Raw genomic sequence first — 23,092 nt, forward strand, 5'->3', positions numbered from 1 at the left:
TTCAACTCAAAAATGAGAGCTGAAACCTCTTTATGTGTTGGTATAAGGTGTTTCACTACATCAAAAAGCTGAATATGAAATCCTCATAATCCTTTTTCTATTTAATTCAATAACATTTCAGTTAACTGATACTAATTCCCTGTAATTCTATTTCCTTTAATAGCAAATCAACAAAAAATAAATAAATGGAATCAAACTAGATTATCCTATTTCTACATATTTGTGCATTCTATAAAGAATCTGGATGTACATAAAATAAAGCCTCAATTATCTTTCCTATTTCTTTATCCACAATTTCTAAATTATTCATTTTATCAAGAAAACAATTATTTCAACACTTCTGAAAAATGTATTAAAGGCAAAATTAATGTTTTACCTAGGATACATATGCATAATTTTCTTGTAAATGTTTACTTTTTCTTATCCAGAGAATTCAAGAAGTAAATGAGCATTTGTCACAAACAAATCAGAGCTACTACCTAAGTAAGTAAGCAGTTTCTGTCATTGCAAACTTAAATCCTTTGTAAATCACTTAATACAGAGATGGAAAACTATTAACAAGATTAATAGAAAGAATACAGAATTTAAGGCAAGGAGGTAATTTGTTTCAGAGTGATGTTTTAAGAAGATCCACAGCATTGCAAGTGTGCTTTCAGAACAAATAGCAGGAGCGACTGAGAAAAGGAGGTGAAAGTAAAAAGACAAAAGGGAAAAGCTTTGACCTACAGGGACTCTTCTTTAAGAAAAATGCATTGTGAGGAGAAGGAGGCACTTACGAAAAGCCAGCATGTTTTAAAAATAAATGTGGTACACATACGGAACAGGAATAAAGCCACATCTGTGAGACTAATTGTATTAGGTCTATAGTTGCATACAGGTTCAATGTGTGAAAAAGTCTGAAACATTAAGTGAGGCAAAGCCACAAAAAAGGGAATTTTGACCAAGGCAAGAGAAGTAACCATGAGGCTAAGGAGTTTACAGTTTATTAAACTATATAAGGATGCAGGAGTCACACAAAATAGAAAGTTGCTGTATAAACATAAAGATTTATATATTAATATACAATCAGAGGCAGAACTTAAACTAATCAAAAGATGATGATTCATTTGCAACACAACTCCATTACATGAATAATGTAAAAAAAAAAAAAAAAAAAACCTAAAGCCTTTGCAAATACTTTTTACTTTTAAAAGAAGACATGCCTATTCTAATAGAGCTAAAATATGAATGAAAAAGAAGCTACCACCTTTAGCCTTAAGGTTTTTAAACAGATGTACATTAAGATTCAAACTATTCCTGATCTGAAATCACAGCATTAGTAGATGCAGACAGTATATCCTACACAGACATGTTAGCAGCTACAGCTCCTAATGGAATAACAGAATCCTTAGGGCCACCTGGTCCAGCTCCTCTGCAATGAACAGGGAACACCTACATAAGGTTACTCAGGACCCGATCCAGCCTCCCCTTTAAAGTCTCCAGGGATAAGGCATCCGCCACATCTCTGGGCAACCTGTGCCAGTGCCTCACCATCCTTACTGTAAAAGATTTTTTACTTATATCTAACCTAGATCTACCCTCTTTGAGCTTGAAATAGCATACAAGGCATTTCCCAAATGAGAGAACATTTTGAAAAGCTGTGTGTTAAAAATGTTTTAAATACATACCTGCAAGTGGTTCTGTCTTTTTATCAGCTCCGTTTTTTTACTGTTGTTAATTGAACTGTATACATTAAGGAATGTCATATATCTGCTAGGTGTTGCTCCATATATTTTACATGATTCGTGGATTACCAGAAATGACTTCCAAAAATCTGAATCACCTATACAATAAAATTTGTTAGATAGATAATAAAATCATTTTGGAAAATCATTTAGAAAAAAGAAACCCCAAGCAAACAACTTATGATTTTATATTCCTGTTGGCTCTGACACTTTGCAGTGATAATTAGACCAGTATTTTAGAAAAAGTTGCCAAAAGTACTGTTACCAAGCTCGGTGTTTGAATGGGTCCCCTAGATTATGCTCTGCTCCTTATTTTTAAAATGGTTACAATTTAAGTTTTATTATAAACTCATATTATTTCAAAAATGAGCTTTTACTGACAAAAACTGAAGTTACTTGGTAGTCACAACTACTTCAGCATTAAAAACCAAGCTTCTTTCTGTTAAGTATCAAACATAGGTACATTCATATTCTACCTTTCCTCCTACTTAGCACAATATTAGATATGTAAGGTGGATTACCTCAATTCAACCCCAGTAAACCAAAGAATTCCAATTGCCTGTAACTGTTACTGGCAAGGAAAGGACTGAGAAGGGTAAACCAAAACAAGAAATAATGAGTAAATTGCATTTGTCAAAGAACTATGAAGTAACTTATTTTTTGTATCTTTCCTGTTAATCCATCTATGCACTGATGCAGAAAAGCAAGCCCAAAAAGTAATGCTATGGATCTGATCCATTTGGTGATGATTCTAAGGGACTTTCACACAAAAAACAATTTTGGAACTATTCTGACAAGCACAGCAGCATTTTGGGATTCTCCTCTTATACTGTGGGATCTGACTTAACATGATGAAATTCCAGAAATACATTCTACAAAAGTCAGGCATACAGAATTTTCTCAATAAAATCTCATGTCTCAAATGTTGACGGAGTAGAATCTTAAACAGGAGCTAAAATCATGAGTTGTAGTCACATGATATGGAATACCATCTGAAAGTCTCTGCACGAAAGATACTTTGCATAACTATATCTCAATTGTTAGCATGAAAGACATCAGATGAAGGTACTCAAGTACAGCCTCTTTTTGCAGATGAAAGTAGGAAATCATTCTTGATAGCACTGTTAGATTTACAAAACTTAAAAAAAAAAAAGCACAGATTGATTTCAGTGAAAGTGAGGAACACTTTGGAGAAAAATCTGATTTGAGTACGAAAGCAAATCCTACCCTCAAAACTGCATATAAATAAATGTAAGTGTAAGGAATGAAACTGCCTTCTATTCCTGTAGTAAAGGATGTAAGTAATCAGACAGCTCTCTTCATATGAATGTTCAGATAAAATGAAGGATAACTGAAGGAAGGACCTGTCCCAGTTATAAGACAAACTTTGCATTCTATCAGGAAGCTGGGACTCCCTCATGGGAAGGACACTGATAAGCCTCTTATATGTCTGTTGATTGTAGCTTGGCCCTTAATCTCATTTTTTAAGACAGTGGGATCTAACAACCTGAAGTTCAATTGATGAAAATGAAGCATTCCTGATGCGAGAGTTCTCACTGAAGGGAAGACATGAGACTATCAAAGGGCATTCTATGTTGGAATATATCATCAATATCATCAGTAGGAGATTGGGTTTGGTGACCCAAGATACATTTTCCAGACTAATGCTCCCAAGTGAAAAATACCACCCATGTGGACAGTAGTTAAATTCATGAATATGCTAGCAAAAACCTACTCAAATTACCCATGCCATCATCTATGCCCAACACAGGACTAAGTGTTTAATGAGAAGTTGTAACAACTAGCTGCTCCACCAAAATATTACCTGAATGCTTTTTCTTAAACTCTTTGTGTGTTTTTTCAGTCTTCTCTTCTTTATCATCATACAAAAGCATTTCAGGTATCTAAAACAAATCAAAATGGTTAAAACTGAAATTTGAGTTAGGATTAAAAAAATTATTTAGTAGCTAATCTGAAAAGACTAAAATTGAGAATAAAGGATTTGTAAAACATAGCATTGAATAGATTGATTCTGCCATTCTCTAGAACTTATGACTTCTTGTTCTTTCAGGCAGAGGAGCTTTTGTTGGCTTTATGAACATAAAACAAAGTCCTAAAACACTCCTACCATAACACAAATGTCAAAGATGTAAAAAGATAGAGAACTCAACAGGAATCAGAAGGCAGTTTAAGTAAAACCTGCTGTTGAATCTGAGGTGCAATGGCAGATAGGGGAGATCTCATAACCCAGTTAGAAATGCATACTGTGCATCAGCTCCTCTCATGGCTGTCTCAGGTGACAAATGTCATGATCCAGATTGTGAAATTCATCATGATGAGACAATGGAAGTAACCAGATTACCTTGCAGATTAGACTGAAGGGGTTTCTGCATCAGAGATATGGAAAACATTATGAGATTCAGCAGAAGAGCATTCCAGGTTAGCACACGACTTACTAGGTGAGGCACCTGGAAGAACAGGCTGCCAGAGGAGTAAGAGGGTCCAAGGCCAAGCACTTGATAGACTGTAGGGTTCTGGGATCATCATACACCTGGCTGAGTGTGCACATGCACACGTGTACCTTTGTCATTGTGTCATCCCAAGGACAAAATGGTAGATTATAGATCCAAGGTCAGCTACTAGATGGCCTGGGAGTCTAAGCCCAGTTACCAGTAGGATCCATACAGAGTGTGTGGGTGAGAGTGTACATAAACGTATGTGTGTGTGCGTGTGCACATGAGCTAGTAAGGCCACTGCTGAGGTGGGGCGGTGGTCTCAGGAGCTCATATGTCTGCATGCCAGTAACTGGCAATATGAAGGATCCTGAGCCAACCAGTAGAAAGATTGTGTTTTTAAGCATAGCTAGTAGGGGATCCACATCAGGCATATGTACATATTTTGCATTATTACACATTTCATTATGATCACTGACAAAGGGAAAGAGGATGAGACCACTGGTGTTGTTTGTTGTGTGTGCTTCCGCTGGCAGTGTTCTGTGTGGCCAGTCGTGTACATGTGCACTGTATGTGGATGTTCGTGCACCTACTGGGAATACATGCTCAGCCCCACCACTGGTTCAAGCTGGAGATGTGCAGCTCCAGCAGCCTTGTCCCTGTTAGGGAACTGAATTTGGAAATTACCTAACATATGGAAAGAATATATATCTTTCTCATACTTAAATTGAAAATATCCTAAACTATGCAGATTTTGATCCTAAAAAGAAAACATTGCCTGCTCCATCAAGCAGAATGCTTCACAAAGACTCAAGAATAACATAAGGTTTACAGTGCAAACGCGTACCAGTAGCAGCTAATTTTAACAAAATTACTTTTGAACTAGCTGCTGAACATACTAATAACAGTATACCATCATCAAACATAGTTCACTTTATCACTTTGCTTTTAGTCTAACAATATTTTGTACACAAAGACTGTGTTAGATCAGAGTCAGATTAGATAGTATTTTGTTCAACTCAGCCCATAAAAAGAACAAAACAGAATTACTGGACAAATAAAAATATTAATTAACTGTTCAGTAGAATTTTCTGTCTTTAGGACACAGCAGAAATGTGTTAGGCAAGCATAATGACAATTATTCCTTCATTACTCAAGTTTTATTCATCAAAATTCAGTTATTTCTGTAGACAATCATTTAAGCACATCATACCTTTTAATTAAAGCAATTTACCTTTTTCATACTGTTTTCAGACCAGGTTTCCATCCACAAGACCTGACATTTCTTGTACAGTGCTGGATTGCTTTCACAATTTATTGTGAAATTTATATTGGTGGAATCCATGATCAAGACAACATGCAAATTCTGTTGGATCCCTAAGGAATTGCAATATACACTGTAGATAACAATCAGACTATATAATAATAGATTTACTACAAATACAACATAACTTACTGTCCCTTCAAATACTTATCAGAAAATAATTTTTAGAAAAGATACTACTATTATGCTATGATACAATAGGGTACAAATGCTTATAAATTCAACTCTAAGTTTAAACAATATCAAGGACTCTCATTATGTATATTACAATGTATTTTTTAATTGAGAAAAGCTGACAGTATTTAAATGGGTATTGCTAGTGTATATTTCAATTGCATTAATTATTTACAAAATACTTTTTTTTCTTCTTGTTGGCCAAGAAGAAATGTAATTTTTTTTAAAAAAGAAATCTGTAAACTTGCTTTTAGAACTCAGAATCTAAAGTGACTTGCAGCTAAGACATAATAAAAGAAAAATTTAAAAAATATATAAGCTAAACAAACCAGAAAACAATTAAGACATGTTTTCTTCCTTGTAATTACTCAGAATTTACAATACCTTTTTAGAACGTTAATGGATACAGTATTTCAGATAGAGGAGTTAATTTTAAGCCGAGAGTTCTGTGCCTCCAAATATCATACTCTAATTGTTACTCTTGCCTGTTATCTAAAAAAAAAACACTTTCATGTTCAAATTACACACAGAATGGGGCTTACTAATTATTTACCCATATTTTTGGTAACCTTTTTTTGTAACCTTGAAATAACTTATAACTTGCAATTTTCTTCACTTACTGTATGTGAAATAGTTGAAAATTGGTCCTGTAAATCCATCTTGTGAAGCTTGATCCTTTAGAGGAGACAGAAGTGGTTCTAATTCTTCTGTTTTATACAGTCCAGGAACTTCTCCTATTTGAAAAATGAATTTCAAGTTTTAGGTTAAATGCACCACACCACAATTATTCAAATTAATTTGTGCAGCCTGTATATACAGTTTGAGTACAGCAGTACTTCCCTCCAAACCTTCATGAGTTTCATTACATGAATGTCATCCTTCTTTTCATAGCATGAAACTGACAAATCATGTTAGTGATTCTATTTAAAATAAACATTCTACTTTGTTTACATTACAGAAATAGTCCTTAACAACTCATTCTAGCATAAGCAAAGATAGTGATCCAATACTATATATGAAACAAATCAAAACAGATTGCTTTGTGTACACGTACTCTAGCAAAAAAAAAAAACTAACACAGAAAGGTAACTGGCAGTTCTGGTATGGAAATAAAGTAAACATCTAATTCTTCCTCACTGAACCACTTCTGTGTCATAAGAGTAGTACCATAATCTTTTTGGATTCATCTCACCTGAAGACAGTAAACTGTTGATCATCTCAAGGAAAGTGGGATGAATAAACTGATAGTCTTCAAGTAGCAGTACCACCTGCTGTGATTCAATGCCAGCAAGCTCCATCACCTAAGAGTTAAGATATTTTAATCTCAGTATAGAATGAATGTCTGTTGTTCATAAGAGAACAATAATCTTCTCATGACAATATATTGTATCTTTTTTTTCCACAGCATATGAATTGTGATACATTTTGAAAAGATTACCAGGTGATTCAGTTATATGAGATAACAAATAGAGAACATTCTACCTAGATGTACAACTTAGTAATCAGAAAACAATTACAGCAGACTATTTTGTAGAGTGCATTTATGCTCCAGATGTGACTTAGTGCTGGTGTTGCATCATTCCTTCTGGGGACTTAGCTGTCAAATTTTCATTAGCAGTTCTGAAGGTACTAAGAGCTGCTGACTTAAGGTCTCCATTTTTAAATAAGGTGTATTATTTCGCCAATCACTAAAAGTTAACTTGACTGAACTACTACCCTATGAGCAAGCAGACCATAGTAGAGACAGAATATGAGAGCATACATACAAAAAAAAGTTTCCAACATTCATATAATCTTGAAATGAATTTTAAGTCCACAACACTCAGAAATAAAGTGCTAATACTCAAAAGAATAGTTTCAGGAAAGTAAAGAACAGTATGCAGATCTACACAGGAACATTTAAAAATCTGTTTCATTCAGACCACTGACATTATGCTTTTCTTAAAATCTCTTTCACGCAATACTACTGTCCTTCAAAATTCCCATTGTTTTTTTAGATGCATGTGCACAAACTTGAGATTGCAGAACACTGAGTTACTTACATGCTTAAGATCATTTCTGAACTGCTTCAGCTCATAGCCTCTGGAAATTTTGGGAGTAATTAGAAAAGCTCCATGCATATGACTAACTAAGGAGGTAACTGTTCGACGACCTACACCACTCCGTCCTGCCAAAAGAAGTGATCCTCCAGGAAAACTCAGTACTCTGTCCACTCTAGACACATAATTGAGGACTTCCTGGAACAGTAATATCACTATCTCTTTTTTGTCTCGACCATAATGAATAACACCCTAATGAAAAAACAACAACAACAAAAACAATAACCAATACATTCACTGATAATAAAAACAACTAGTAAGATATGGAAACATCCAAAATTTAAAAGCTTAGAAATGAAAATCCAAGAGGGCACGTTGGTCTTCATTAGAAACAAATTATTTCAATACTCTGCTTGCCTTTTACCAGTAATGAATAAATCACATTTTCTTAGTAAAGGTATCATGCAACATCCTCAGCACTGCAATATATTGGTATTCTTTCATTTTTGGAATAGAAATATACCACTGAAATAATTAGAATTAAATAACGAGCCAGATAAAAGCCTGATCTATTAATTAATATTGGCACAATGTTGAACAGTGTTTCAGGTAGTTAATTGCTGTGTAATTGCAGATTATGGAATTTTCTATTCAAATATACACAAGAACAGATCAAATTCTGCCTTATCATATTCAACAAAACCTTGAATTTGAAGTCCAATTTAGTTGCAGTCAGATTAAAAAAAGAAGGTTTAAAAAAAAAAAAGTTAAAACGAATTACTCAGCTACTAAACTTCATCATTTACCTATTGGTCACAAGTTGGCAATTAAGGATAGGAAGCATCTAGATCACCAGTCTACCAAACACTACTATTATGAGGCAGACTTCAAGGTTCTCATTAAGTAGTCTGCCTAGCAGACTTAGCATTTGTATTTCCTCATAAGTTTCATTTTTCATACTTCACAAATGTAGATGTACATCAGTGTTTCTCAGAACACAGCCCATTGGGCTGTTATACACCACCAGCAAATGTAACTGACATGCTTTTATTAAAAGCACCTCTCTACACAGTTCTTCCTACTGTCTGCCATATAGCACCACAGATCTTCACTTGACCTAATGTAGGAGATGGTTCCTTAATCTAGCAGCACACTGTGATCTAAACCTGGTGCTTGTATGTCACTTAGTCAAATAAAAAAAGGAAATAAAAGTCATGCAGTCACTGGTACAAATTCTTGCTATGTATATTCTTTAATTAATCCTGTCTCACCTTTTTAATAGTATCTATAAAGTCTGTTGAATTTAGCTTGCCAAGTGGCTTCCCATGTGGTGGTAATGCCTGCCCTGGAGTAGTGAATGCCTCTTGACAAGCTCCCCAAGTTACATAGAAGATATCTGCAAAAATAAAATTAAATGGTTAGAGGTTTAGGTCCTGATGCACTATCTGGCTTGATTAATTCGATGCTATTAGGCAATTCCTATTCAAATATTTCAAATTTATGTAATATGCCTCAAATGCTTTACCTTCCATATTGTCCAGAACATCTGAGCCCCAGTCACTTTCAAACACTTTCATCAAAATATTATCAAATACATGGAGATCCTTCATGCCAACGATTTTATCACGGAACAAACGACATGCTTCATAAGCAACTATTTCCAGTACATGGTCTGCAGTTTGTTTTGATGGTCCTGAAAACAATTATATAAGGAGAGATTAAACCTTATATTTTTCAATTAGTTCTACTTCTCTGAAATTTCTCATTTAAAATATGAAATTGAAAATGAGTAAGTGAAATTACATACCAGCAGGAGAGCATCAGTAAGGAAGAAGTAAGAGAAAAAGCAAATATGTTATGAAGTGCTTTTTAATATCCTTATGTGTCACAGCAAGATAAAGTAAAAAATATTCTATGAAAAGTAGTTCTTCAGTTTAGTGCCAGTATTCTAATGAAAATGAATAAGGTATTGCACACTAAGTAAAAACAGAAATACAAAATTCCAAGCAATTAAAATGAACAAAACCAAAAACCAGAAAACTTTCAAAGGGAAAGAGAAAGAATGATAATAAACACCATAATAATAATAAACCCCCCAAACAGTCTGTATTACAAAAGTGCCACTGGAGAATACAAAGATACAATATTCTACACAGACGTAAGAAAGGAAGTAAGATAAGTTTCAAGGGCTAGTAAATGACAAGCAATATTGTTCGTCACTAAAAAAGCCTAACTATTTGTCACCATTAGATACAAAAATTGAGTTCTTAAATATGCTGAGGTTACCCATTCATTGACTGTCAGTGTAGCTTTTCTGAGCTCATTCAAGCTAATTTTATACCATCTGATGATCCAAGAAAAGAAACAATACTGATCTAACATACCTAACACTTTTGTATTACTTATGTATGCTTTTTACCTAAACATTTTCTCTAATTAATCTAAGAGCTAGAAGTGCAATAAGGAGTAATTGCTCATGACCTAGTAATAATAGTTATTTCACAAGACAAAAACTAGTCTTGAAAGATGTCTAAGCTATTTAAAAGAAAAAGTATACAAAATTGAATATCCTCCCAAATTTCACCCCTCTAAGTAAAAACAGATCTCTTAAGACTGGACTGCAATTATCAAACATTCTGTTACAGAGATATTTGTAAACTTCAATATAGATCAGATAGAAATATATCTGAAGCAAGCCTCTGGAATTCCAGAAGACAAGATATATTCTCAAAACAGATAAATAAACAACAAAAAAAAAAGAATGCAATTCCAGACTACTTACTTCCCTTAAACTACAAATAGATGCTGTGTATTTGAAAATACCATGTAGGTTTTTTTTTATTTTACTTTATGGTACACAATAATCTGTTAACCGAGTATCAGACAGTTTGCATTTTAGAAAAAGTACCACAGGATGGAACAGCAAGTTGCACATGAAATATATAATATTTTATGTCATTTCAGAAGTGCTTTATCAATGAAAACTAAGTAAGTGACTTACCACCTGATAAATTGTATCTGAATAAACCAAGAACCCACTGAGTAAGAATACATGGTGTAAAAAGGTAATGACCATGATCATCAACTGTGAATTTTGCTCGTACCTTAAAAAAAAAGAAGTTAGGAAAAAAAAAAATCAAATTGATGTTTTAAAATGGAAATATAGCTTTCATTTTCTCCAAAATACCATTAGTTAATTAAGGCCACAAATTTAGATTATTATTATTTACACACATCTTAGCTGTTTTCAAAAATGCATTGATTAATTGTCCTGTTTTATGAATGCAAAAGATTTTCTCATAATTAAAATATTTGACATACTAAGCGGAGGTTTCTTAAATTTTAAGTGGGAGGATAAAATGAGCTTGTGTGTCTAAACATCTATTTTAACAGTGTAAAATTTTAATAGACGCATTTGATGTGTGCAAGGAACTTCACCCTCCCATCTGTTTTCTTTACAACATCCACAGATTGCTATATGCTCAAGTGATGAAGTCCACTATCTCCTGATTCAGTAAGCTGGAAAATACTACTATTATTCAGGAACTTAAAGTGTAGACAGGTTAAGATGATTGCTGAAATCATACGCTAAATCTGTAGCAAAGCAAAAGCCCTTACTACTTACTCAGTTTACTTCTAATATCTAGAAATCTTTTCAAATCAGATACCAACATTCTGAAAAATATATGAACGTGAAGTTTAATACTGGTAAACCTTTTTATTTTCTTATAAATATCAATAGAAATACATATATTTTAATGTTTAGCTGAACTCTCCATCTCCCTGAAAACAATAAATTAAATTTCCACACCTGCTCATATACTTGAACCATAGATCCTGCTAGCTGATGTATTTTTGGTAAAGAATCCCAAACGGGGTGATTCTTCAGGTTTTTCTGTAGTACAGGTTCCAAGTAGGCACTATAAATAGTTTGCAGTTGGTCTCTTTCTGGATAGCTTCACAGAAAAGAAAAAAAAAAAAAAAAGAATTATTATGGACTATCATTCTTAATTTTTCTGTTAAAAAGATTCAAATTTATACTGAGTTATACTGACAACTACTGAGAAATTTCAATTAATAAGATTTCTAGCAGCTAAGTAACACTGTGTTACTGCCATTACTGTTTTACTGAGGCCACTCTCAGTTTGTATTCACTTCTAAAAGTGTTTTAAAATTAAAAAAAAAGAAACAAAACACACAGGCAAACAAAACAACACTACCAACACCTACAGATTACTCAAGTGGTTTCCAGTGCCAAGAGTTGCCAAACAATACCAAATAGTAGAATAATAGAATGGTTCGGGTTGAAAGAGCCCTTAAAGACTATTTAGTTGCAACTCTGCTGCCACAGCCAGTAATGCCATCCACCTGGCCTTGAGTACTTCCAGTACTTCCGGGGAGACAACATCCACAATCCCCCTGGACAACCTGTTCTAATGCCTCACCATCCTCATAGTATCTAATTGGAACCTATCCTTTTTTAGCTTAAGACCACCACCCCCTTTTCTTGTCACTACATTTCCTCACTGTCTCAGCCTGTCCTCATAGGAGCGATGCTCCAGCCCTTTGTTCACCTTTTGGGCCCTCTTCTGGACCCTGTTCAATACGTCTCTGCCTCCCATGATGCAAGCCCCATAGGTGAATGAAGTACCCCTCGTGGGGCCTCAAGAGAGCAAAACAGAAGGTGGGGGGGGATGGGAAAGGAAAGGAGGGAAATCACAACCTTCGAAATGTGAAGATCCCAAAACTGTTAGAAAAAAGGATGAGAATAGCCACATCTTTTTGAAGAGTAAATTTGCAAGGGCTCTATAAACAAGCAGAATCTGAGCTTTGAGTGTCAAATCTCACTTTCACATACTTACTCAACTGCACAAAGACGAACAATAGAAGTAAATCTGGAGGTAAGTTTATGCCTTCCTAATGTTCCTCCAGCAGTCATGGATGCCACAATCTGGATGTTTTCTAAACCAACCCACTCCAGATTTTCGTCATAGAATCCTTGGTATGTCAGAACCTTTAATAATTACATAAACATTTTATTAAACAAACGTTAACAGTGTATTTTACAAAAAAATATTAGTGACAAATATAGCATCGTTACTATTTCCTTGACTGTCAGTGGTATGCTCTGTACTGGTGTCTTTTTCCCTAATGGTCTCAAATGCAAATTCTTAAAAAACTGTAAAATCCAACAAAGAAAAATCAGTATTATATGATGAGATATCAAGGGAAAAGACAGAGTTGGCTAGAATTATCCATAACTAGCTGGTAATTCTTCCCAGAGAAAAGCGTCTAGCATTAAATAGGAGGTTAACATTTCATCAGTGATACCTTAACTCTGAGCAGATGATCAGTGTTAGAAGGCTTTGTGTCTAAAAGCATACTAAAAAGAAACAAATCCAAAAAGGAAATAGGTGACATGTATGGATTACTCCGTAGCAGTCATTCAAAGAAATGCAGAGAAAGAATATCATCAGCAGGAAGAGGTATAAAAAATCCAGAGAAAATTGTTTTTAAATATTTCATTTTGAATTCCAGTTTACACTAAGAAGAATACTATACATATCTACACTGAGAAAAGTATTGTGTCACATCATTAACTTACATTGTCAAGTTCTGTCTTTATCATTTAAAAATATAAGCTCAATAAGAATGGTATTTTAATTCCAGCTGATAGCTATATATTCTTCTTTCAAGTACAAACAAAAATAATATCAGTTCAGGCACAGGATACTAACTATGAAAATTATCAGTGTAGGTACAGACAATGAACTATTTCCAGGGTATTGAAGTCTCTTTGTAAACAGGCGTTTACCTGCTGCAGAAAAGCAATGAGAGTGCTTGTTCCCCATTTATCAGGTTTGGGTAGATTTATATCCTTTAAGTACAAAACAAGTCTTTCACAGTCTTTTGGCCTAAATACTCGCCCAGTATTTGTACTTATTACAATGCAAGTTTGACTTAATTTCTGTATGAGATGTTGAGAGGTAGTTTGTGCACTGCAGTGAATGGCAGCAATCTGAGTGGACCGAAGTTGAGAAAATGCATAACGAAGCAGCATCCTAAAAAAGCAAAAGTGTACACATACGTATAAATAAGATAAAAACACATTCAAATTCTGAGTATCCAAAGATATTTTATAGCTTTTGAATTAAAATGCACACACTGCATACTGTAGTAATATGAGGTGTTGCATGAGGTTTGCTGAATTTACCATTTTCCATTCAAGACATTCAATTAAAGTGTAGTGTACTTCTACATAAAATAAAGACCTATCTTCAATACCTTGTATATATTGAACCAACCCTCCTAAATAAGGAACTTAAAATAAGCAACAGGATGATTTTAATTCAGCTGCCTGGACAAAGGTATCCAGGATGAAACCAAGACCAGGTATCTCAAGTGCCTTTCAGCTGTTGCCTCAATGATAGTACAGGTGCTTCAAACATCCTGTTTCATATCTAAAAGCCTCATACAGATGTCTCAGATGCGTTCTATAGTGGCAAGTAAGAAAATTCAGGGAAAGTGTCAGCTTGAACTTTCTCGGAATTTTCTTACTTGCCACTACAGTAGGTTTGCTTTGTTAGTAATGTAAACATACTATATTCTGTAAGTAAAAATGAGAAAATCACATGATAAAATCATTAATGCAAATCATGATTAACTTCTTCAAGTAGATAGAAGTATGTTTCGCTTAAAATAGCAAATGTGGTTTTTTACCCCTTTCCACATCCTTCAGGACCCACAAGAAGAAATGGTTCCTTATTGTTAAAGTCTAGCCAGGGTCTAAAGTAATCTAAGCCTCTCTGCATGTCAGGGGTTTGGATGACAGGAAGTGTTTGCAGATTACTGAAGTTGTCAGCTGTTAGATTTTCAGGTTTCTTCAGCCGATATAACATTAACTGTCCACTGTCCACGTCATAATATGTGTCCAGGGGCCTCCTTGGATCTGGTGGAGATTCTTGTGCCCAAGTGAAGACCTTTAAAAAAAAATAATAAAGTATCGGTTAAATCCATATCCCTAATGGCAAGGCCTTCTATTTTAATTATGTATAAAGAATGTTCAGAGTAACTTTGTAAAAAGAAGCAATTCCTCCATTTTATAATTTTGCAGCTTCCTTAGAAACCAAATGTGATCATGTTATACATATGCTTTATGATGAAGTCCTGAATTGAACAGTAATGTATTACTCTTCCACATAATATATTTTTTTTAGAAATATAAAGAATTAAACTCAAAAAAAAAAAAATCAAAGAATAAGAAATAAATTGCATTTAGTACACCTTTATATAAACTTTTTAAATATTAGACAACATTAACAAAATGGCAACGTAACTCATTCCTCTTCATCAATGGCTAATATCCAGAAGTTGAGTTTGATCCTTGACCATCTACCCTGAATACGTTATAGCTCCAGACCGTCTTTTGGAAGGAACTATTTTTTTCTCTTCAACAGAAAACCCAAGGGTGACTATGGAGATAACTCTCTCCAGAGACAGCCTTACGCAGGTACTGTGAACAAGTAGGCCACTTAGTTTTCCAGCACTGTTCTCTTATCTTTGTGTCTTCAAGTATTTACACAAAGATAAAACCACACCCCAGAATATAAAATACATAACTTCAAAACTTCAAAGAACACTTTTCTGGTGAGGTTCAAAGCCTGTACAGTGCTATTATTCCACACATTTTGAACACAAAAAATAAATGTGTTAGAGATGTAGTAAACACAAAACATTCACTGTAGATTAGTTGCATAGAACAGTATGAACAGAGGCTGTTCTGTATCACTTGATGCAGTACAAAAGAACTGCTGCCTGGGCTGGATGAACCTAGCAGTGTATCAGGGACACGTGAAACATTTATCTACTTCTAAGCTACTTTCACTACTTCCCTATACGCTGCACAGACTGCAAATAAATAAGAGCACAGATATTCTACTACTGTGAATCTTCATTGACAGAAGAGGGAAAAAATCACCTTCTAAATGTACTGAGAAATGTTTTATGAACGTGATGAAAAAGATTACCTGCTTTGCAAATTCTAGTCGTGAACTCATATTAAGATTGCCACCAAGACCCCGCAGCAAGTTAACGATAAACTGTCCTCGGTCAGTACAGCCACGAAGGTGAGAAAGTCCATTCATCACAGTTCCAACTAAACTTGTTTCTACCACAAAGTCATTCTGTAAATTGCAAGTCAGAGTATATTTAATCATATGCCTAATAATAAATGCAATGTATTGCTAGCAGTGTATTGTTTGGCTCTCCCACTTGATGAGAAATTATCTTAAAACATTGATTTGAAAGTCTTAAACTTGTATTTAATTCCATGTTTAATTATGAATTGATGTAATTTAGCAATCAGAACTTTTCTTGAGTATCCTGAGAATTGGTAAGAAACCAATGTAAGTATACACTAGGAATCTCTAGATTATTTATGAATTTTGCTCTTTACCACCAAAGGATGACATTCAAGACCAGTGTTATGCCTTTCTTTAGCATCCAGATGAAGATACTTCAAAAGTAGGAAAATATCCATGGGTGAAAGAAACAAGAGGGGAAATAGCATTAAAAACACAAAGTGATCATTTGTGGGGCACCTTCCCAAAGGGGAGGTAATGCAGGTGTTCCAATATTAGTTTATTGGCCACAGCAGCGGAGATTTGTAGTAGATGTTTCAAAACTTTAAATAGAGCAATCAAGTTTTAGAAACTCTCCCTGAGTAGAATGGTTCCAGTATTACTCTTATTGAAAAGAACAGTTATCAAAAAAGTATTGTGATTTCTTTTTATTTAAATTAATACAAATATTTTCAGTGTTAAAATAGAAAAATGTATCACCTTAATATAAGCTGAAAAGTGATCACATGTTCAATTACCAACCTGCTTGACAACCCAGTTTAAAGCCTTTTCAAAGTAGTCCCCAATCCAATTTTCAAGGTTGTATCTGCATTCTTCAGGCTGACTTCTTAGCCAAGATTTTATCAGAGAATTAAGATCTGTATCTTCATCACTAAGCCAAAGCAAAAGAAAACAAGATTCAAATTAACAGAAGATTTCCATATCTTCTCACAAATAAGTTAAAATGGAACAAAATTCTACAAAATGTCCAGTGACTTTTGCATAAGAATTTTTAATCAATATTTTGGCTCTAGTGGTCATACACAAAATAATGCAGTATGTGTCTGAAAAAATAGGAAATACATTAGCCAAAAGATTAATGTAAGGTAAGACAGCTTTGAAGACACATAAAACTTAGCTAGATTCTCTCAGTGATTTGCTTTTCAAGTGTGCTCAAATAATTCAACCACTCTGCACAGTTTAGACCACCTTTCTAGAAAACTTAGGAAGATTTACATCGTTTAAGAAATGATAATACTCTCTGACTTACCTCAGAAAGATCATTCCCATTCGAGATATTGTAGCAGGAGATGCACAGCTAAGGTCATGAGTTTCAAAAATAAAGTTGACATTTGAGCCAAATTGAATTCTTTCTCCACTAGGCATAGTCAACAATCTATTGTCGTCCAAAACAGAATTCAAGGATTCAATCCATTCAGGATCAATATCACCATCACAAATTATCCAAGAAGTAGTATCTATTTTACAGACACAATTATAAATTATAAATGTAAAATTATAAATTATAAAATATCAAACTCAAGAAAAACACTTAAAGGATATAATTCCTGAACTAATTGAACACTATTTCTTACTCTTCCTGCATTATAACTTTAATATAAGCTCTTTAGGGACATTCTTCATGTTTTATCTTCTGATGTCTGCTTTTGTTTTCTTAAGTACAGAAAAGCTGGAAAGTGCCAATCGGTGTTCTTCAATATCACTTGCACCAGAAGTTTTATTTACCTTATGCTAGCCACAAACTAATAACAACATTTTGTAAAAATTTAAACTGAAAATAAGCAATGTCAGTAAATTAAACAAAACAGTACATCTAATCTCTCCTAAACGTACCTTGGGGTTCTCGTACTACTTGCCGAGCACTATTTGTAAGCACACCATCAGACCATTCTCTGGTATCCATGTCAATATGGCCAAGCAACTGATGACGAGGCATTGCTTTGGGATTCATAGTGTACTGTTTCACTACTTTGCCAGTTTTACCAAGTGCTGCCTTTAACATCTGCCAAAGCGTTGACTTCCCTGCACCACTAGGACCTACAATAACTACACCCATTCTTTGACGTAGTTGTTCATACAATTCCAAAGCTTTCTTGACCTACATAATAAAAAGAAACAAAGGATAGGTGAAGTTATGGAACTAAATCAATCATGTTCTCTTTTTTCATGCTTTTCCAATCTAGTTTGCATGCAGTACTCTTGTTTCTATAATTATGAAATAACAGGCATTTAGAAGAACAGTTAAAATTCAGATACGAAAGAGTAGCAAGAAACTTATTTTGTATATTAGAAGCATTTCACTGAGTTACTAAAACAAAGAAATCAGTCATCTCTGGACACTGATTTTTACTGAAAAAATCATGAATGTTGAGTCAAAAAACTTTAGCTCAAAAAATATATGAATATGCCTGAGACACAGAATTGCTCGATAAAAGTAAATGCTTACATATTAATTCTTTCACTGTCCAAAACATTTAGAGGAATTTGTACCCAGCTCAAAAAAAACTGTGTATCACATGCTCACATCTTGAGCCTTCTTGCAAATTTTTCATTCAATTACACGATCAACCTCCCATGTTTCCACCACACACACCTGTTTTTATAAGAACAATCATAATCTAACATTTAGGGTTTTTTTTTCACTTTTTTATAAAATATTTCACTCAAAAGTAGAAGGAAATGAGTCAAAAGTATTATCAACTAGTCCTAATTAAGAACAACTCATTTTGTTTTGCTATTCTAGTCAGTGTTTACCTGAGTGTTTATAATTTCCAAGCGTGCCTCTTCAAAGGCTTCCTGTAAAGCTGTAGTTAATTTGGCATATTCCACATCTTTGAAGTCAATGCCAGGGAAGACATCTTTAACCAGTGCATCAAATCGTGCACAGTCTGCAAACGTAAGCTTTGACATGGTATTAAGCCGCAAAGCTTGAACCACCAAATGACTTTCATTAACTGGAAGTAAAAACAAAGAAGCCAGATTAATTTGTGTTCTGATTTTGTTTTTTTTGTTTTGTTTTTTTTGTTGGTTTTGTTTGTTTTTTGTTGTTTTTTGTTTTTAGCTCAGAATGTATCAGTGCTTGAATCCATATTGTAAGAGATTCGAAGTGGAATTGTAAGGGAGTCTACAATCCAGTCTTTCTAACACTCTGCCTGGAAGTTAGACAAGTGACTAACCATCATACATACTGACAGGTGAATTCTATTACAGACAGTTATAATATATACAGATAGTTATGCTGGACATCGTAAATACTAGCATAATGATAAAGCAGGACTAAGAGTAGCAGTATAATAATTTTCTTTACAAAGCACTTGTGTAAGAAATGAAGGAACTGAATCCTTTTCTGCCAGAGGCAGTTAGAAGTCTAACCTCTCGTGCATGTCCTAAATAACTACAAATACTGCAGAAGAGGAACACTCTCCATAGCTCATCTTGAATCTGAAGTACCATGGCAATGTTAAGTGCTTTGGGACTAGAAGAAAAACAGACAAAAGGAAGTTTTATGCTGCCAAAAAAATAAAAATATTCCTAATGGGAAAGGCACAGGGTTCTGATCCCTATTTTTTGTTTTTTTTAATCAAAACATTTTCTCATGTAAAACATGAAATTTTTCAGAGAGTGGGATTAAGAACCACTGGTGACAGTCATTGCCCCAAATGACAATGCACTGTAGCCTGAATTCAACCCAAAGGACAGAAAGTCTCTATTCTCTAACACGCCTTCCTCTGCATCTTTTTCCCCAGATGTTCTAGAGCCTGAGAATTAGTATATCCTTCCAAGATTTGCAAAATGCTTAAGCTTCTTCATCCTGAGCAGTGCTTTAAATGTAAATGTTCCTATAGGCTATTTTTCTAAATAACACGATAAATCATAAAGAGAGAAAATGTTTACATTAAGGAACTTGCTTCAGAAAGCAAAGCAAGTAGTACAAAATTTCAGCAACATTTAAGAGCATGGCCAAGATTTTGACAAGTCAGACTGAACAATACAAGAAAATATAAAGAAACAAGAAATTGCATCTAGTAGAAATATCTTAGGTATCTCAAACTAAGGGATACACACATGCACATAAACAAAAAAAAATCTGGGTCAAAATCATAAGCTTGATCCATCTATCTAGTCTACCACAAGGATTACTGGAAGTTACCATTTAAACAAGACTGATCAAATTTCAGGAAGTTTCACATATCTAAACATGAAGCCAAAAAAGTCATAGAAAGGAACACTGATAGGATCACATTGTAAAACATATTGTTGGCAATGCTTTGATGGATCCAAACATAACTCAGTTACAAATCGTTTACCATTGCCAAAATATTTGCAATGCCCAGATTTGTAAACCAAGGCTGTCTCTAACAACTAACAGTATCATCTGGACAGACATCTGCTGTTCAGGACATCAACTACTGCTTCTTGTTCACTAAAGATGTAAATGCTCATCTACCCTGCTCTTAATTCCCACACATTTAAAATCTAAACTGGAAGAAAATATTAAGAATAATTTAAAAAATATCTAGTGCTCCAGTCTAATCTAATAGTGTCTGTCCTTTGTATCTGTTCTTATGTTTACTTCTGCCTACCAATCTGTGTTTAACATGGTCCTTATCTTTTATCATGTGACTGTCCTGGTTTCAGCTGGGATAGAGTTAATGTAGATAGATCGACACACAGATAAATAGGCAACAGATCATTATCATTACTATTATTTCCCTCTTCCTTTTCTATGTTACTAAATAGTTTTTATCTCAACCCAAGAGTTCTATGTTTTTTTTATTCCCCCAGTTCTCTCTCTCATCCCACTGGGAGGGCAAGGAGTGAGTGAACAGCTGTGTGATACTTAGCTGCCTGCTGGGTTAACCCACAGCAGTGATAATTTTAGCCAACTTCAAGTGAATCAAAATGGTCTGATGATTGATGAATGACAGCATCAGAGGATCTACACACCAGGACTAAGCAAAGTGAAAACAATAGTCTTTGAAAATCATTTAGAAACATAAATAAATTCCTCTACCTATATTCCTATAAAATAAAAACTCAATCCAGAATATAACATCAGTCTCTTTGTCAGTCTCAGACTGACAAAGGGCTATTCTTGGACAACTTTTTCTTTGCTAAGTAGTCTCTAATCCAAAGTATGGCTTCTCAAAACTCTGCTGAAGATAATGTAAAGAATGATATCTGTACAGTACTCTAAACAATCAAAGGTTTGACATAATCAATCTTACTTTCTTGCTTTTCTGCACTTCTCTTCAGCTGACGAAGAAGACTGCCACAGCCTCTCAGAACAGTCTTTAATGCTCGTAAACCCCAATCATAGTGCTGCTGTGGTGTTAAAAGCTCCCTAAATGGAAAAAAAAAAGAAAAAAAAAAAAAAAAAAAACGACCTGTTGAACTCTTCAACTGTGTTGAAATAAATTTTAGGCAACATTGCCAGGTTTTTTTTTTTTTCAGCTTACAATATGGTTTGGGGCAAAACAAAAGCAGAAGAGTTTGTGTAGTAGCATGCATAATGCATTTCAGAGGTATAAGCAATGATACTATAAAATTTTCATATTCAACAGCTAATATTTATATCATCATCCCTAGTGAATTTGACTAAAACCTCTGACAGTTTATAACTGTGTTCATTTATCTGGCATATCTATAATCAAATTCCATTTCCATTTAAACTACTTTGGGAGTCAAAATACACGTTTAATCACACAGTCACATGCTTACATTCATACTTAATGAGGCTAACAGAGGTGCAGTACTTTGCCACCTTGAGATTTTAACTGCATTCCACCTATGTTCATACCCGAAGCTTCCAATATATTGCAATGTTTTTATTTTTAACATATTTTAAATTAGTCTTTTTTTTTTTTACTGAAAGTAAAAGTTCAGACAATTCCAAACCTACTGTTTTATGGCTAGTTTGGTTTCCAACACATAGCTCTGTGCAATTTTCAATTCATACAATATTTCAGAAAATTAACAAAAAGTACATGGCAAATACTACATAGAGAAAAAATGTGAGATAACCACAAGGATCAATGTTACCATCCACAAAACAGAAACATGCTAAGAATTTTATTTTTAAATATGCTTACCTTGCTAGATTGAAAATAGCCACTAATTTTCCACCAAGTGTTTTAGCATACTTAAAGCCTTCTGAATACAAAATCACTTCTGCAATAAGTTCATTGTCTGGATGAGTCATAGCAACTGGCCTAAAAAGTTGTTTGAGGTTATCAGGCAGTTTTTGTCTTCCTCCATAATCTTTTCCAGCAGGATTCATAGTGATAAAAATTCCAGAATTATGATCCATTTCAATCTGGAATTAGAAACACAAGAGTAATAGTATATCGTCATTTGAAAATATTGGGAAGTGTACTGTGTTTAGTTACAATAGCCATTCTTAAAACTGGTAGAGATCCAGTTCTTTCAGTACTATTTGTGTAAGAAAACCTTAAGTCCATTTTGTCGTACCTTTTTGCCAAGTAATTCACATGAAGAACTATGTTTCTTCAAAGCATGTTGAATAGTCTGAATCTGCATGGACACTGCAGACAACACAGCTTCCTCAAGTCTATTAAATTCATCAAAACAGCCCCAGGCTCCACATTTCACTAAGCCCACAAATATGCGTCCCATCGACTTCACATCAATGCCCTTAAAATTAAAAAGAAATAAAAATAACAAGGAAGTAATAGAAGACTATCTTCCTACCTATTAAAAAAAATACATTACTTTAAATAACCACGAATGTCTAAGAAACTATCAAAGGGAATCTGAAAAATTATTAAGACTATTTTTAGAATGTAACACTTCTCTATGAAGTATGTGAAAAGATATTCTTGAATTTTTTAAGAAAAATTATGAGGAACCATGCACACCTCATCACAGTTAAAGACTAATACTTGTCTTCCAAGAAGTCCACCTAAGGCCTTTACTGATTCAGTCTTGCCAGTGCCAGCTGGACCATAGGGATTTCCTCCAAGGCCCATCTTCATAGCCTGAGTAAGAGTTAGGTAACACTTATCTGTCAAAGGTGTATAAACAAGTTTAGGGGAATTACCCTGCAGAAACAAAATAATTTATATGGTTTAGTACACAAAAATTAGTTAAAATATAATTTCATTACTTGCATTCATAAATTAATAAATTTAAAAAGATAAAAAATATATATAAAGCAATGACTAAGATTATTATCTCTTTAAGTATACGAATTTGTTCAAAAAAATGAAATCTCCCT

General features: G+C 34.1%; 1 protein-coding gene across 2 annotated transcripts in view; it reads right to left on the reverse strand.

The window, feature by feature from the left end:
• Positions 1-23,092, reverse strand: part of DYNC2H1 (dynein cytoplasmic 2 heavy chain 1) — a 139,270-nt gene that overhangs the window by 87,606 nt on the left and 28,572 nt on the right. For both annotated transcript variants that reach the window (XM_085216292.1, XM_010729080.3), the window contains 22 exons: positions 22,734-22,916; positions 22,327-22,509; positions 21,948-22,171; positions 21,084-21,199; positions 18,610-18,809; positions 17,689-17,953; positions 17,105-17,312; positions 16,597-16,726; positions 15,742-15,897; positions 14,435-14,694; positions 13,530-13,776; positions 12,577-12,728; positions 11,526-11,670; positions 10,716-10,818; positions 9,240-9,407; positions 8,986-9,110; positions 7,718-7,966; positions 6,868-6,976; positions 6,296-6,409; positions 5,412-5,554; positions 3,550-3,628; positions 1,668-1,822 (listed from right to left, as the gene is read on the reverse strand). In XM_085216292.1, the coding sequence (XP_085072418.1) occupies positions 1,668-1,822; positions 3,550-3,628; positions 5,412-5,554; positions 6,296-6,409; positions 6,868-6,976; positions 7,718-7,966; positions 8,986-9,110; positions 9,240-9,407; positions 10,716-10,818; positions 11,526-11,670; positions 12,577-12,728; positions 13,530-13,776; positions 14,435-14,694; positions 15,742-15,897; positions 16,597-16,726; positions 17,105-17,312; positions 17,689-17,953; positions 18,610-18,809; positions 21,084-21,199; positions 21,948-22,171; positions 22,327-22,509; positions 22,734-22,916 (3,714 nt within the window). The remainder of the gene's footprint in view (positions 1-1,667; positions 1,823-3,549; positions 3,629-5,411; positions 5,555-6,295; positions 6,410-6,867; positions 6,977-7,717; positions 7,967-8,985; positions 9,111-9,239; positions 9,408-10,715; positions 10,819-11,525; positions 11,671-12,576; positions 12,729-13,529; positions 13,777-14,434; positions 14,695-15,741; positions 15,898-16,596; positions 16,727-17,104; positions 17,313-17,688; positions 17,954-18,609; positions 18,810-21,083; positions 21,200-21,947; positions 22,172-22,326; positions 22,510-22,733; positions 22,917-23,092) is intronic.

This window comes from Meleagris gallopavo, chromosome 1, assembly GCF_905368555.1.
Source record: "Meleagris gallopavo chromosome 1, MGAL_WU_HG_1.1, whole genome shotgun sequence".
Classification (NCBI taxonomy): domain Eukaryota; kingdom Metazoa; phylum Chordata; class Aves; order Galliformes; family Phasianidae; genus Meleagris; species Meleagris gallopavo.